Source organism: Takifugu rubripes, chromosome 20 (genome assembly GCF_901000725.2).
Source record: "Takifugu rubripes chromosome 20, fTakRub1.2, whole genome shotgun sequence".
Taxonomy (NCBI): Eukaryota; Metazoa; Chordata; class Actinopteri; order Tetraodontiformes; family Tetraodontidae; genus Takifugu; species Takifugu rubripes.
The window spans coordinates 15,864,740-15,881,860 of NC_042304.1; the positions used below are offsets into that span (position 1 = coordinate 15,864,740).

At 43.8% G+C, this 17,121-nt stretch overlaps 1 protein-coding gene across 4 annotated transcripts in view; it reads right to left on the reverse strand.

Annotated features, from left to right (window-relative positions):
• The window catches only part of LOC101061216 (carboxyl-terminal PDZ ligand of neuronal nitric oxide synthase protein-like), a 76,919-nt gene that overhangs the window by 32,519 nt on the left and 27,279 nt on the right, over window positions 1-17,121 (reverse strand). For 2 of the 4 annotated variants that reach the window (XM_029828899.1, XM_029828898.1), the window contains exons 3-5: window positions 16,241-16,333; window positions 14,230-14,288; window positions 4,675-4,783 (exon numbers count right to left, since the gene is read on the reverse strand). In XM_029828899.1, the coding sequence (XP_029684759.1) occupies window positions 4,675-4,783; window positions 14,230-14,288; window positions 16,241-16,333 (261 nt within the window). Of the gene's footprint in view, window positions 1-3,245; window positions 3,844-4,674; window positions 4,784-14,229; window positions 14,291-16,240; window positions 16,334-17,121 lie in introns of those variants that run through there. The other 2 variants (XM_029828900.1, XM_029828901.1) reach the window with 2 other exon arrangements.

A 17,121-nucleotide genomic window follows, 5' to 3' on the forward strand; every position in this document is an offset into this window, starting at 1 on the left:
TGTTTCATTACTTTAATTGGTTGAAAATGACGGACGCGGGGACTGAAACCACTCCTCATTTCTGTGTACCGGCCTCTTTTCCCCAGTTTATCCTTTTAAAGTTCCATTTTAGACCAGATCAAGATGTGACGTTCGAGGCTCACAGCTGATAACCTGGACACCTGGATGGACGGAGACCCTCTGACCGGGTTATTGTTAGCTTTGATTCAGCCCCTCAGACAGACTGAACGTGTCGAGAGTAAGATGCTACTTGATAGAAGATGGAGACAAAGGGAACTTTTGATTATTAATATCTGCAACTTGAGTGATGTTTGATTAAAAAAAACAAACATCAAAACGTGTCGAGGCCAAATCCATCGAGCTGGTTCCCGCTGGTGTCCTTGCGCTGCTCGTCCAAGCAAAGCACAGTTGTTTTTTAAGCTTTTCAGCCGAAGCGAAGAGCTCTCAGAGCCGGTGTGACGCAGCTGCTGCGAGCTCCCATCAGGTGTGTCGTGGTGCGCGACACCATCTTTGACCACAGAAACCAGAATTGCCTTTTTCAGTGTCTCGGTCTGTACACGTGTGTGCGCACGCGCGTGCTGGGATTTTAGGGGGACAGCGAAAGCAGCGCCGCTGTGGCTTATCTGGGATGAATTATGTACCGAGAAGGAAATGCAGCTGCAGGAATCCGGCTCACTGGCAGCCTGCAGATGCGGTTAGTTATGCAGCCGAGCTGACACACAGGAGAAGCAACGAGCGCACGAGAGAGCGCACGAGAGAGCCAGGTCTGCGCACCGCCGCCGACACACGGCCGACGGGAGTTCTGCTCCTTTCCACAGGCTCCGCGTCTGAGTGACAAATCTCTTTAACGGTCCTGTCAGCTGCCTGGATCCATGCTGGGAGCAGCGAGTGTTTAGATGCACCACAAACACGCTGATTAATGGGATGGCGGGACGCGGCCACGCTGGTTAACCCAAGGTTCTGGGTTTGACTCCCGCTCAGGCCTGTCTTAACTCGTGCCCGCGGGTCCAAAAGCACACACTTTGGCTCCATCAACAACAACAGTGAGCTTCTCTTATCTTAACAAAGATGTCCGAGCAGCAGCCTGATGAATCAGTGAGGGTCGGTGACGTTCACGCTGGATCAGCAAACCCAGCTTTAACTCCATCTTTTCTCTTAAAAATCAGTAAAGAAAGACGGCCATCGTTGATTTCTCTCATGGTCGATATTGTAAAGCACGGACACGTGAAATATGTGTCATTAATACGCTGAGCTGCGGCTTATTTACATCCTAGCACCACTGACTACTGAGGGGATTCATTAATTAGAGCATGCAGGAGAAATGGAAAGATGGAGGGATCATTTTAGTGAGGTATGGATATTCAATATGAAGTGCTTAAGGGTCATTAAATCCAATTTAAACCAAGCTGTCAAGAACACTTGGAGTCCTTATCTTTGGAATGCCAAAAACTGTCCGGATGCATTCACATATTGGGGCTCCACAATGATAAAATATTGAATGCTTATTCTGGAGCGATGCTTTAGCCACTTGAGCTATATTTAAAAATGATTTCTCTTCTTTTACAATGGGATTTTCCTTTTAGGACAGGATTACATCACACTTGGACTAATCCAAATAACATTTTAGATGCAAAGCTTCCCTCTTGGTTTATTAAAATTGATCTAAATTCCAATGATTGTCTGAGATAAAAGGTCTTAATTAAGCTTTTTTTAAAAATATGAATCACTTTCTCTATTTAATCAGAGCAATTTGTTCATTCACAGTGATCGTTGTCTTCAGGGTTTTCGCTCTTCCAGCTCAATATCGGAACATTCCGGACATCGATGCAGCTTTTGTGGGACTGCAGGAGGAAAGTTTCTTCAGTTCTTAATCTTTACTCAAGCGTCGTCTGTGCTTTTGTATCTTCTTGTTTTGAGAGCGAAGGTCACTGAAATGGAATAACTGGACCCAAAGACGGAGCAAACTCCCGTTTAAAGTGAGGCCACTTGCTGACAGTCCTTGACGGCAGCTGGACGGAGGACGTCCGTCCAGAGATTCAGCCCATTAACATTTGACACTGTGTCCATTACTCACTCTGTTCACCCAGCTGGGGAGCCTAAATATGAAACAATATTTATGAGCATCCGTTACCTGCTAGTAACCGTTTAATTAGAATTATGCCAGAAACAGATAAATAACATATTTGGAAAGTCTGACTTTAGGAGCTGGGATGGCTGCTTTTGTTTGGGCTGTTATTACTCAAAACACTGAAAAACTACATTGTTATTATTTGAATCCCTGTTTAAACGTATTTATTGTGTTCTGCATCATTGGGGGCATAAGCATTGTTGACCTGGGTGAAGCTACCGAGGCTCTTTAAGTTTATCGGTTACTTTATTATTTACTGTTACTAAAGGGAACATTGGACTCTTAGTTCCATTTATCTGATATCACCTACAAGAACCTCGTTCATAAAGTGAACAAACTGAAAGTAGTTCCATTTCTTTTGGAGAGAAAAGGAGAATTTTGCAGAGGTTTTTGTCCTTTTGGCTCGATTGCCATTCAGAGCTGCTGAGATTTGTTTATTTTCTCAAACCAGAGAAATACACCTAAAACTATGGAGCACCGATATTATCTCAGCGGAATAATGGCAACTGGTCCTCGAGGCTAAAGGCCAGAACCAGAGCTTCACCCCGGGTGGGTGTGCTGACCCCCCCCAGCAGGATTATCACTGAGGGTGAACGTTAGTTTGCTGCTGCTGCGACCTCAGAGAAATCAACACTGAAAAAGGAAATTTCCAAATTTGGGACAAGTGGCTCCAGTATTCCTATCATTTCTGACCTGTGATATTGAATACACACACACGCACGCGCGCGCACGTGTGCTGCTTTAGTTTTCATTCTGATGGAAACTGTCTGGTCTCAATCACATTCACTTTAGAAGTATAACAGAGGTCAGGTTATTCATTATGCTCTATAGAGCTGAACAAAAGAGGATAGCGAAACACACACACTCACACACACACACACACACAGACGCGCGCGCTGAGCATTTTTATGGCTCAGAGATTTAAAGTGCTGCTGTTCGTTTACTGCAGGTAGTTCAGAGAGAAATAAAGTCTGTCTAATCTTCTACTTCATCTTACACTCACAAAATGTAGAAAGACAAAGGAAAACAAGTCTCTCGGTGCATCTGCGTCCGATCAATAAAATGTTTTCATGAATTGTGACCAAACACCAGCATTTAAAAAAAAAAAAAAATCTACCTTCCACTAAGCAGTAGAGATGCGCCGGTGGGGGCCTCCTTTGCCGTGTGTGACGGGTGGGCGCAGCGTGCCAGATAAGTTCACAGCAAAAAGAGAACAGTGACATGGAGGAAGGTACTGAACACACACTCTGAAATACAAAATCAGCCGGCTCTCTGACTCCAAACATCAGCCTGCCCAAGATTTAACTTTGGAAATGCAACTAAACAGTGAGGCTACAGCAGACTGGAAGGTTACACATGTGCTCCACCTGATGCAGTTTGTGCCTTCTGCCTTGAGTTGTATCATGGTGACATCAAAAAGCATTGTTACAAGCCTGGCGTGCACCATCCAGGCTCCGTTAAGTCCCAACAGATAAGAGATCACAACAATGAACAAACAAGAAGATCCCAGACAAATCCCGACTGTGTGCCGGGTCTGAGGGCTGCAGACAGTTTCCATGTGGGTGAACAGAAAATGAACAGAAAATGGGGGAAAAACAACCCTTTTGTGTGTTTGAATCTACCAAAATCAGGACAGAACACGGCCCCGAGCTGCCTCTGCTGCCATCCGAAAAAAGGTGCGGGATCAGGTATATTTGTGGAGGGATAAGACCGACTGATGCAGTAGACTGTGTCAGACACACAGATCCTTTTTCCTCAGAATCTGATGGAAGCAGCAAAGCAAATCACTCAGCAGGAGACGTGTTTCAAACCCAGACGTGGCAGGTAAAACATTCCATCTAAACCTTACAGAGATCCCGTTAGCACAGCTTTGATTACCGTAATAAGCTGCAACTTAAAAAACAAACAAAAAAGACCTGAATGCACAGGAATGCAAACACTCACACACACACTCGAGAGACGTCCTGATTAGATGGAATGTGTGTCTGAAGTGTGTGTGTAAAGGTCTGTCTGTAACAGATAATGAGACATAGTGACTTCACCATCACACCCCATAAACGAGCCTGGAAAACTGGGATGGTATTTCCCGTCACACCACCATCCTCAGTTCTGCTACACATCTGCAGCGCATCACATCAGCGGACGTCCACATTGATATTCAGGCCTCCGACAATGACAGGCCTGTAGTCCCAGGGAGAGTTATTGCCCTGCAACAGTGGTGCGTCTCTTTATTAGAGGTTGTCAGGATGTGGCTCAGACAGCAACATGATTTAAGTGGGGAGGCGGTCGGGGAGGAGCGGAATCACTGAAAGCAACGCAGCTAACACAGTGGGAAAGACTGTCGGAATAAAACATTTAGGGGCTTCTGTTCCCCTTTTCCACCTATAAAAACTATTTTACGGGTGGGTGGTTGAAGAAAGCAGAAGAAAACACATTTACCGGTACTGATCCAAAATCATTTTAAAATTGTTTTTTTCCCCCATGAGTGTAGATGGAAACTTGTTTTTTGGGATGTTCCTTGAACCGGGAACGCCCGTTTCTCCTACCTTCTTCTTGGACTTGAAGACATTGCAGCGGAACACATTGCTCTGTCCATCTCTGGCGATATAGCTGAAAATCTTCAGATCTTGAGAGTCATGGGACACGTAGAATATCCTAAAAATGACATGAAATAGGTCAGGAAAGGGGGGGGGAATAGCAACTCTCAAAATGTGAGGCACAAACTTCAACAAAGGACAGAAAAAATATAACACAGTTCCAGCGTGTGGAGGCAGAACTACTGCACATAAAAACATCCTCCGTGAATGAAGCTGTGGGGGAATTTAGGTCTTAAACAACAAGCGTGCAACATAGAAGAGTATAGAATATCCTGCCAGGCAGGTGTGGAGAAAGAAATAAGCTAGGAGAGTGAAAGTACACAGAGAGCCGCAGGTGGGAGAACACTGCATAAGTGTTAAAACGGAACTGGCTGCTAACGATGAAAGAGCGGCTGCAGGAGAGATGTTGCACAGCTAAACACACGCTGACAAGTGAGCGAAACAGAGAAACGTCTGTAGAAGAAAATATGAAACAACGGAGGAGACGTTGCAGGCAGAAAAAGACTCTTCCAGGGCCTAAAATAAATAGATGTGCGTAGTCTCTGCGTACATGTGAGTGGAGTCAGGCGCTCGTGCTCACTGGCAATATTCTCCTCCACGAAAGGAGGAGAAAAATGTGTTTGATGCATAAAGCTACCACATCAAACAGCCCACCGACGTGGCCTCTCTTTGATATGCCAACAAACCTCCACGGTAACCTGGACCAAATGCGTCAACAGAATTTTGAGACGCGTCAACGGAACCATGAAAAACTCCAGGAGGAATCTTTAAAGAAACCCTGAAAAACCAACCAAGGGGTAAAAGGTCCAGATGTTTGAGCTGCAATCCAGCACATTGCCATGGTAACATCACATGCAGCACAAGGTCCACCTGCAGGTCAGCTTCCATCCAGGTGTCACGCAGGATCAATGAGGCACTTTTGGTTTTGAGCTTTATTGTCAGTATGATTTGATAGTTAAGGTGAACGTTGCAAAGTAACTTCACCCTTTTCTAACGCCTCGTGGTTGCTTTTGGCTTTTCTCATTAGCTTCTCCTGACACCAAAATCTGTCTCCAGCACGCTCGTTTGGATCAGATCTGACGCTACTCTGCTGGCTCGCTTGTCAGCAAAGCAAAGTAATCAAGTATTTAATATTAATATAGGAGCTAGCTTCCGTGAAGTAACGCTAGACAGAAACCGGAGGGAACCCAGGGAAACATAGCAGCATGTTGTGTCCAGAGCACAGTCACCCGTTTGGGCTTCAGCGAGGAGGAGGACAGTGGACAGCCCCTGGACAGCCCCTGGAGGACGAAAGCCCCAATCATCACATGGACGTCCTCTCACGCACTCATGTGGTCGTGGAATTGGAATCAAAGGGGACTGTGATGTGGGCAGTGTTTTCAGCGTCACCCACAAACAGCAGTGAGCACTTTAATTCTGAAGTTACAGTGATTTTCATCTTCAATATGGACCAACATGTTGATTAACACCACCACATGCACCACATTAAATCTGACATTAACCTTGTTTAAATTTGTTAATCAAAGCACGTCACACAGGTTAGAAGTTAGAGGAAATACAATAAACCTAATCAGACAATTACTGATGTCATTAAGGGACCTGGAGACAAAATGGAGGTAGTTTAGCAAAGCAATACAGCAGACAGTCAATCAAACCTCAACGTCTCTGACCTGTACGTGTGTGTGTTGGTGGTGGTGGTGGGTGGGGGGTGGGGGGCACTGTGTTGATTCTACCCTGACATTTCTATGGTATTTGTTTGGGGTTTTGTGTTTTTGTGCTAATAACAGTCTGGTGGTTTGTCCATGTTGACCTGCTGACTGTTGAAATGCCAGCCAAGTTTTAGAGAGGGGGGGGGGGGGGGGGGGGAGCGAGAGACACAGACAAAGAGAGAGAGAGAGAGAGAGAGAGAGAGAGAGAGAGAAACTCCGGGATGACTAGGCTGAAGGTCAACCATTGAACTGGAAATTTTACTTGACACTTTAAAGTTTCCCAATTCTTTTTCCTTACTTCCGATTACTACTGACTTGCTTTTTTCTCCCAAGTCAGATTCTCTGGAGGAGTAACTAGAGGATGAAATTACAGCTCTTTTACACTTTGGGTCAAATCCCTTTTTCGTTGAAATTTGTCAAATAGAAGAGCAAAGAAGAAGAATGAAGATAACATTTAATGCAACACTGCCCAGATATGCAGCTGAATCCCAAGACTGCTGCCATCTTGCATATATTGGACTTAAGCATCATCACCAATTGTCTTTGAGTCAGAATGTTTTGCTTCAAAAATGTCCAAGAGACAATTCCCCCCTTTTTATTCAAACTACTAAAAAAAAACCAAAAAACAGCATTTTATTACTATTAAAAAAGCACCTCCATGATAAAGAGAATATTGCATATGTCCTAGTATTGAATAAAAATGACGGATTTTGTCCACATCGTGGGCTCTTATTGTAATGGAATAATGTGAAACTTCAATTCTGAGCTGGTTCAATGGCTCCCAGCAGAGAGCTGAATCATCCCACGCTGTCAGACAAGTGAAGCTGAGTAAATGAATGACAGTGAAGGATCCCCCAGCAGCCCAGAGGGGCTGTTTCTGATCCAGCTCCACCAAGAATCTCCAACTGAGACCTCCAGGTGTGAGTTAGAGAGGCAGGTCTGCTGTGAGGATTTCATCAATGGTGGAACAAACGACACGAGAGCCGGACTCACGGGGAAAGGAGACATTTGGAAGCAAGTTTATTTGGCACAAAACCAGCCAAAACCGTTCCAAACAATGGAGCGCAAAAAATGGCCGCTAGCAAAACAGCAGGCACACACACACATATACACACACACAGACGCACACACACACACACACACACGCAGCCACCTCTGTTAACACCATTTCTCATTCTGTTGGAATTCAGAAGCAGCATCACAGAGAGCATAAACAACACTAAATCCCAGCGTGTCACCGTTAATAACTTGACTGGATCTGACGCTGTGCAGATTCACAGAAATAAGAACATGAAGGCGAATGAGTCATTAGAGCAGAAGTGTAAGAGGCTCCATTCACCCCAACCTCGACCTCAGCTGAGAGACGCATGAAACTGGAGTTAAGGGCTTCATAATGATGCTCCTGACATCAGAAAACTGCATGCTGGACGTAACCGTTGACTTTTATGTGTGAAGGATATTTAATAACTCTAAATGTTAATTAGAAATTCCTCACTTGATAATGAGAGCCATTTAGAAAGGCTTAACGACATGTTCGGCGGACCGCTGCCGCATAACTTTAAATATAGATGAGGCTAATTGGACTAAGGTGCATCCAGGTATCAGCCAAATACTAAAGGTCCTAATGCGAGACTAAACGTACTCAGGCTGGGTTATAATCCAGTGAATATTGAGTCTGTATGTTGTGTTTGAGCGCAATGGTGAATTCCAACAATGCACGGGCCAACGAGCGACTTGAGGGCGAAGGGTGAAAAGGTTCAAACGCGCTCAGCAATTACACCAGAAGCTCGCAGAGAGAACCCGTTTGAAATGTTGCTACAACAGTCGTCAAGGTGAGATGCTTTTATTTGCAAAAATTGCTTCACTTTGCAGATGGATTTGAACGTTGTTTTGTTTTTTTCAGGATTGGAAGCAAAAACCACCTTAAACGTGCCCCGACAGATCGAAATTATTTATGTGCTATTCCCACAGCTGTTGACCTCAAGCGGACCCTGAATGTGACTCTTTACTCCACACCAACATCCAAAATCAGCTGGATGTGTCTGCTGGTGGATTCATCCAGGCTTCCAACACAAGATGAAGAGCAGCTGGACCATTTCATGCTTTAGACACTGGATATTCAACAGTCATATTCTCTAGTTTTATACTGCATCGGACATTTCGGTGAATAACTGGCCCATACATTTCATCTTAAAATATGTCTAATGCCATCAGAAGGAGCCCAGCAGGTCCGCAGGAACACAGTGGGCCGAGTGATTCGTGATGCCGAACAAAAGGTGAGTCAGCATTTAACGCGGCTGACCTGCAGCTGAATAAGAAAAAGACACAATTTTCAGCAGAATTTTACTGATTCACGTTTAAACGGACCAGGAGCTTCAACACAAACCAAGGTCATTGTTAGCGGTGGCTGTAAGCACAGACGGGACAGACAGGCAGCGTGAAGCGGGGAAGGGCAATACCTCCAGAAACTACTCCATCTTCCTTTCAGCTGAGAGCTTTACTGCAGCAGCTGTCTGAGAAGATGAAACGTAGAAAGACACACCAGCTGTGGCAAGAGGATCAATTGGAAATGTAATCTCAGGGAGAGGTGGGAACACTCAATTAGGTGTATTCTGACTGAATGTGTCTCAGCACAGCCACATTTAAGAGAAAAAGTTCCTGAGAGGCTAATTAACTCAGTACGACCATATGCTTCCGCCCAGGGCTTTGAAATCGGCCGTTCTAAGTATATTTTTCTTTGCGTGTATAATCATATTTCACAAAATTATAATGCAAAAATTTTTTTTATCGGAATCTCAGTAATTAAGGGGATTGCTTAAATTCCAAGGGGAACTGAAGAGATTGGCGACGGTGGCAGCATCACAGCTGAAAGAGTCATAACGTCTCCAGAATCCTGACGGTTGTTGCTGGTTGCTCTCCTGGCTTAGCTGCCTTCTGCCACAGTGAACCCGGAACAACCGCCAAGCACTGGATGGTTCTCTGGGCGCCGCCATACACTCAACAGTGACACGAAGACATTTTCTTTACTGCATATTGGATCTCTCTCAGGCAGATCCGATGGAATTTTAACAAACATAAAACCAATAAGGTGTGACCAGTTTGATAAATGAAACATTGACAGCTCCATTTTCAGAATAATTCAGAGTCAACGGACGGACCGTTAGATGAGAGCAGAGACAAACAGGACACGGATGGACTGAAGAAGGTTATTACGTCAGCGCTTGTGTCTTTGATGTTTGGTGGACTCACACAGCTCGGGGTCTGAAATCAGCGGAGCTCGAGCGCAACCATATTTCAAAGCACAATTCAAGTCACAACCGAGCTCTGCTTCAGAGTTTGTTTTGCATCCCTCATAAGCAGCGTGTTTCTCCACACAGGCGACTGGGTGGGCGTCAGCTTGTTAGCAGAAGGGTTTGAAGTGAGAATAAAGGGCCACACTTTTAATAAAGACTGCAAGGATTCGATTCATCAAGGTCAGGCTTCATCTCAGATGATGTCTATCAAGGCAGAGGAGGGCCGTCCCCAGAACCATGGTAGAAACATACACACACACACACACAATATAAAACACACTTATATAATCATTCACCACTCAATCAACCCAATTAAACATGGATCCAAACCTTTCTGATAAATTACAGACAGAGTCATATTCTATGTAAATCTATAACACTCTTGTTCCTAGTTGAAGTCAAAGAGGAGGAACTCTGAAAACATCAGGATTTATCTACATGTAATACACACATTTCTGGGGAGTCCAATGATTAATGTAGAAAAAGAAACTAAACCGTGTGTTAAAGGGTTTGAGGGACAGAGAAGATATCGTATTTATCAGACGCTGTTGGAAACACAATGCATTTAAAAAAAAAAAAAGAATCTCTGGAGCGGCTGAATCAGTTCACCCATGAATCAAAGAGAACATTGATCAAATCAAAAGATAGAATTTCCCCAAAGGGCTGAGATCAGCTGCCATCGGTTTGACAGATTATACTGAAGATGAAGCTCAGAGGTTCAGCTCAAATCTTGCCTTCAAATGAACGTCCTCTGTTATAAGAAGTGTGTCCGGAGCCTGAAGCTGCCAACTTTCTGTTTGCATTCTCATATCTGTGGAGTCTTTCCCATCCGCGAAGATCGATGGCTCATTTTTAATGTCTTCCAGCTCAATTGTTTGATTCATCATAACAAGGGAGCAGTTCATTTTGGAGACTTCACCTGTGGGTTGCAATAATAAAGACGTCGACAATGCAGAATGACTTTAACTGTTCACATTTATAACTATTTTAAGTGTATATTTAAACCCTTTTAAGATGACTTGTGTTTGGAAAATGCTCATCTTGAGCAGGAGAGTAGTATGGGATTAAAATCTCATTTTGACATGCAAACAAAGCACTCTGACAAAGGCTGAAATCAAGAGGAGGAACGAAGGTCTGCTGGGGCCTAGAACCAAGACTCATTAACAGGAAGCATTTAACATCAGGGGCAGAGATCATGAAGGAGCCAGGTCATGAAACAAAATGATTCATGATCAGAAACCCAAGCTGACATTTCACCCTCTGAGGTGAATAAGGATAGCATTTTAATCACGTGTAATAAAAGATAAATAATTCATATTTGTGTCAACATGGGAATATTGACACGAATCCTATTTTCCCCCTGATGTTGGCTCATCTACAGGACAAATCACAGCTCCTCCACAGCAGATGTGCCACTTAATTGCTGATGATAATTATGCTCACGCTAAAGGAGAAATATGCAAAAGAAGACCTGCTTGACATTCTTAGATGTTTATCTAACATTAACCAATCTCTGAGTTTATGTTCTCCTATTATGAGGATGTTTATCGCTGCTGGGTTCATTGCTGGGTAATTTTTTGGCGTGTTTAAAGAAAGTGACGTTCTGCTCCAGCTGTGCACCTCGCCGATGTGGCAGGTGATGCTGATCCTCTCCAGACAGACTGTTTTCATCAGCTCTCCACATTCACATTCATCAGTCTAATTACTTCAGCATGAAGCACCAAGCTGGAACGATTCCTACTCCTTCTAGCTCCCCCCCTTCAGCTCCCATCCCTCCCCCTCTCTGTCATCTCCTACTCTCACACCCTTATCTTCATATCCTCTTTCACCACATCCATAAGTCTCTTTGGTGACCCTCTTTGCCTCCTGCCCGGCAGCTCTTACATCCACTACCCTCTCGTGCATGCCCAATCTCCATCTGGCCTTTTTCAGACATCTCCACTATATCCTCTGCAGAGTTCTAATCATCTCCCTCGCTCTCAATCCTAACGAAAAACTCTAAACTATCAAGCCTCAAAATCTCAGCAGCCACAAGATCAAATCACAAAAAAAACAGAACTTATATGTGCACGTAAGTGACGACGCAATATAAAAGGTGCCATCAGTTTATAGAGGAGTAACAAGAACTCAGGTGGAGGCACCAGACCTTCATGGCGATGGCGTCAGAAGATACAGCGCAGCAAATATCTCTTCGTTCGACCCCAAAGAGGCTTGTTTGATACTGTCGTAAAAACACTCCCACTGCTGATGCACATTTGTAATCGCTGCAGGAATATCGACTCACTTTTTCTGTTTTTTTTTTGCGGTTTTTCCTTTAACACCGAAGACGTGTCACGGTGAAGCTCGGTAATTGTCCTTGCCAAATCAGATTTGTTGTCCTGACATTTAGAGATTAGAAGTAGGTGGAATATCCCGTCAACCTGTTTACAACTCAGAGTGTAAACGTGACTGGCGTGCCGGTGCAGCGTTCCAGGCGACGGACCGCAGCGGCCGCACGCCAACAGTGCCGACGAGAAAAATGATCGAAAAGAAAAAAAGATGGAAATTGCCGAGGAAATACAAAGAGCAGATCTGTGTCTGAACCCCCTCCAAGTGTTTGTGTACGTGAACTGTCTGTTTCAATCAAGTTAGAGGTTGGAAAGGGCCACGAAAGGCGAGACGCTCAATAACAAAACCATGTAGTCCTTATTGAGCTCTACAGTCGGAGGTTTTCCTGGGATCAGTGCAGGCCTGTTGCACGTCGGTGGTCCTGGAGGCCTCGTCAACCAGATGTTGTGTAATTATGTATGAAAGGAACTGTCAACAGCATAAAAAGACTGAGCAGAGGAAGAGGATGCATTCCTGTAACCATGGACCGGGCCCTGGTCTTTAGTGAGTTATCTCCAGAGTCTTCACTAATGAATCCAAGGACTGACAACTTAAAACATGAATTTGAAATTTTGCATGGATCCGTCTTCCACGAAAGATCTGTAAATAAGTCTGAAACGCTGTGCGCTCTGCTTTAAGCGTGCCTTGATGTAATCTGCACTCGGGAGGATGTGTTTCCTGCTCTCAGTGCTGTTGTTGCCAAAAGGTTTGCTGCTTTTCCTGAAGACTTCATCAAACGTCACGACCTGCACCCTCAATCTAGTGAAAGGATGTTGCCCTCAGTAGGGTTCCCCAGGGCACCTCAGTTCTAGACGGAGGCTCAGGAGGCCAAATTCAAGTATCAAATTCAAGTATAAGTCTACTCGGCTCTGGGTCCCTTGAGCAGGGCTTGAGGACGGGTCAAGGGTCTGGGCTCAATACATCCCCAAGCACGTCTAGCACGTCTCCCACCACAGACTGCTCATCATCATGTTTCTCTAGATGGTCGAGACAGCCAACAGCCTCCAGCAGAGTTACCGCCTGCTTCATTTCAGTCCATCAGGAGGAAGCAGGAACGTTCAAGTATTTTAGAGTTGCAATACTAATATTTAAGTCAATATTTAAGTTTGCTTTAGTGGCCGAATTTTTGATTTGCTCACCTGAATATTAGGATTTAAGAGGTCCGCAACCCTGAAAACCAACTTCTCTGACTTATGTAGAAAACTCTGAACCACAATGAATCAAGGCAGAAAACAGAAGCGATACTATTAATGATAGCCGAGCCAGGCTCCGCTGACAGGTGGTGGGACGCATGCACGTGCACAAAGCAAGCGTCAACGATACGTCTTCAGGACCTCTGCTCCACCTGTGATAGTGAGTGATGGGGCTTACCCATCATTCACTGCAGCCTCCTGCAACAGGAAAACCTTGTGTGTGACGCCAAATTTAAAACTGTACCAAAGGCCCAGGTGAGAAAGACGAGATAAAGTGACTCAAAGCGGACGTCATCATTCAGAGGCTCGGAGAAAATCCTTCTTTCCGACAGGCTTGACGCACCGACCGAGCTGCTGGACACACTTCTGAGCTGAGCTCATCTGAGGCTGAGCGTTCACGGAGGATCAGATACGAGTCACTCGGCGCAAAATCCCGACTGCCACTATGAGGGGGAAGTGTGTTTTTGAGATCAGAGATGATAGTTTTCAACCGTTTTATCTGCTGAACCTCCTCTCAGCTCGGTGGGTTTCTTGGTCATGTGGCAGAATTTGTTCCTGGTGCTGCACAGCTCTGCGTGGTGATACATAACAGGCTTCTTTATAGAAGACTAGAAAAACACAATCAGATTTTAACGTTTGACCAGCCGTCATGCCTCCCACTGTTGGCACAGCACCGCCCCATCTACCCGGATCAGCAGGGGTGGGTGGGACCGCTTTACTTTGATCTGAACCATTTGGAGCTAATGGGGTGTCTCAAAACAAGCTGTCATCATCAGAATACTCAGACTGTGAGAAGCAGCTCTGCTCCGACTGTTCTTACCACCCCAGTGACGTGTGAAACAGGATCATGGCGGGTTTGTTGGCAGAAACCCAGATGATTAATAAATGCACACTTCGTTCACGCTTTTTGTGTTCCTAATAAATAAATATTGTGCTGCTCACCTGTAAATGGGGTCCTGCATCACTAACATCTTGCTCTCATCCCAGGTCCATTCTTTTTTCTGTTGAAATATAAGAAAATAGTTATTTTTTCCCAATATTATGAATCCATAATTGAAACATTTCAGTAAAGTGAGGGTTCCCTGTCAAACACATGTATTAGTTCATTGTAAAAGCCAAACAACCCTCAATAACAGACAATATTTAACAATATATTCGACAATGTCTTCAGTTGTGCCGAGTGTTCTTCATATTTTCAGTTATTTATGCGCCAAACTATTAATTGATTAAGGGTTAAGATAATAATATAGAGATGAAACAACTGCTAGTTTCAGTCACCAATGTGAAAACATTTAAAAATTCACATATATGGTCACATGATCATATATGATATATACAGATGCCAATCAAGAACCCAAAATATTTTATTAGAGATGGATGCATTTGATTTTAATGTCTGTTTCATTTACTCTTCTTATGCATAATTTCCTGCTGCACATGGTCAGACTGGACTCTACTAACTTGAAAGAGGCTTTTGAATCATTTATTATTATTATTAATAATAAAGGCTGATTTCTGGGTTTAAGCAGCAGGGGAACTTTGACCTCTGTGATTAAAATTCCCAAAGCTTAATTCATCCAACACCTGATGATCATCCCTGACCTTAAAAAGGATATTGGAAATGTTAACGTTTCCTCAATGACCGCAGCTAAACATCTTCACATTCTCAATACTCGATGTGCTAAAACTGTCTTCAGAATCAGGTGCCTGTTCAGCTTCAGGTTATTCTGCCTCTCCACACATACACACCCTGAAACTATCACGGTTGATGGTTATAGATGTTACATTAGGTGTCCTGAGAGAAAACTGGTTAAAATGGTGCTCATTGTGCTCTGAATCCTCCTAAACACTGAAGCCCAGGACCACTCCCAACCTGCCACATACAGGAAGCAGGCGTCCACCTGATGCAGCAGATAGAAATACTGCAGTCTTTCAGTTGTAGGATTTTTTAAGATGCTTGTTTCTGTGTTTTTCTTCTTCCCTTTTATCTCCCAGATGGAGCGTCAGCCTCCGGTTCTGGAAGTAGAACTTCCGTTACCTTTACTTGCTGATCTGTCTTTTCATTGGGCTCCAATGACAGAGAATCATTTGGAGGAAAGAGCATCAAAAGCTGTGCAGGAGATAAAGAAGAAGAGGCAAAGGTGTGGAAGGGCAAAAGATGTTCCTGAGGATATCTCCCAGCTTGTTTCACAGGCAGAAGCTAGTGGACTCAGCACGGAGATAACAAGAACGCACCAGCCAGAGGCAGAAAGGAATCAACTGGCAATAGAAACAGGAAATAATGGTGGAAGAACCAAAAAACGAGAGCAGGAGAGTAGTATGAGAGAGCAAGACTGAACAAACCTGCAGACACATGAACCACTAAAGCAAGGCAAGAAAGAGAACATTTGATTGTCAGCCAGAGGGCGTTTGAGACAATATTCCAATTACCGGAACAAAAAATTAACAAATCAATCAAGCAAGGACAGAAAAGAAAAGCTCAAGAGGACATAAAACTACAACTGAAGAGGAGAAAGAAACTTTATTTTTTAGCTTCTTCAGAAGTTTTGAAAAAAAAATACAGAGGGAAATTGGGGGCATAAAAGCAGCAGATAAAGATCTGAGAGAGAAAGAGGAAAAAACTGTTTGATAAAGTGGAAACAAATGATACACCCGACCGGCTGACCTTCCCCATCCAACCTTACATCCATCTTCTTCACCCGCTCCTCCCTCCAAGATCCCACTCTTTCATCCACCCTTCCCCTCTTTACACTCCGTTACCAGATTACCACAACCGGAAAAAGCAACTTGATTTTATCTTGTGCAGTTGTTCAATTATGGCGTTACTCTATGAAGAGGTGGATTTCTGGGCCATATTTACATGTATTAGGGAGACACCGTGCTGTTGCCATGACACCACTGCAGAAAGAAAACCAATTGAACTTTTCCAGGATGTTTCAAAAACCTCACTCACTTTTTTCTTTTTCCTCAGGTTGACTTTCACTCCATCCACAGACACCACGATGTTGACTTTTTTCTTCTTGATGTTTTTCACCTTGAATTCATACTGCAGAGAGAAAACAGGCAAACACATGTTTATTAATATACTGGTGATTAATGTGTGGATAAAAAACACAGATGATTGATCAGCACTAAAAAGGCATTCACATGCAGCTTTTTGCAGTCAGGATATTCTTTATGCTAAAGAAACTTGAAAACAATCAAAAAAACAAAGAAAAATTATAAAGAGAATTGAGAAGCATATGAAGACTATCATGAAGGAATTGTATCTCCTAACAGTCAATTACAACCAAATTTGAAAGTCCAATACCCCCACAGCAAAATGAACCATTTCATAAACCTTATTTTGTCAGCAGATCTCTGTCACAGTCCATTAAAAACTATAGATTAGATGCCAACAGCTCTCATCTTCTCTGCCACTCGAGGAGCTGCGGCATCAAACCGAGAATGTTGGAGTTTCTCTGCTGAAACTGGATTATTGGAGATGCTGAATTAGCAGAGTTGTGCGTGGGAAGGCACCGCTAGCCTCAGATGTTTGAGTGTTTTTCCCATTTCTGCTAACCAAATTGTGGGAAATCTGTTACATTCCGATGAATAAAAACTCCACACAATTTTGCTACGTTCCTAACAGAGTTCTGATTCCCCACTTGCTGTTTGCATCAAGTCACTTCTAAACTGAAAATCCAACGTCTGTCACGTTTCTCAAACTGGACTTTTTGTGACTCGATATGTCGACGATGCAGCGATTTTAGCCGTCGCTCTTGTTTATATCGACAACATTGTCTCAGCTGGTTTTTCAGACCAGCAGGATAGTGATGAAAGAATCACACTTAA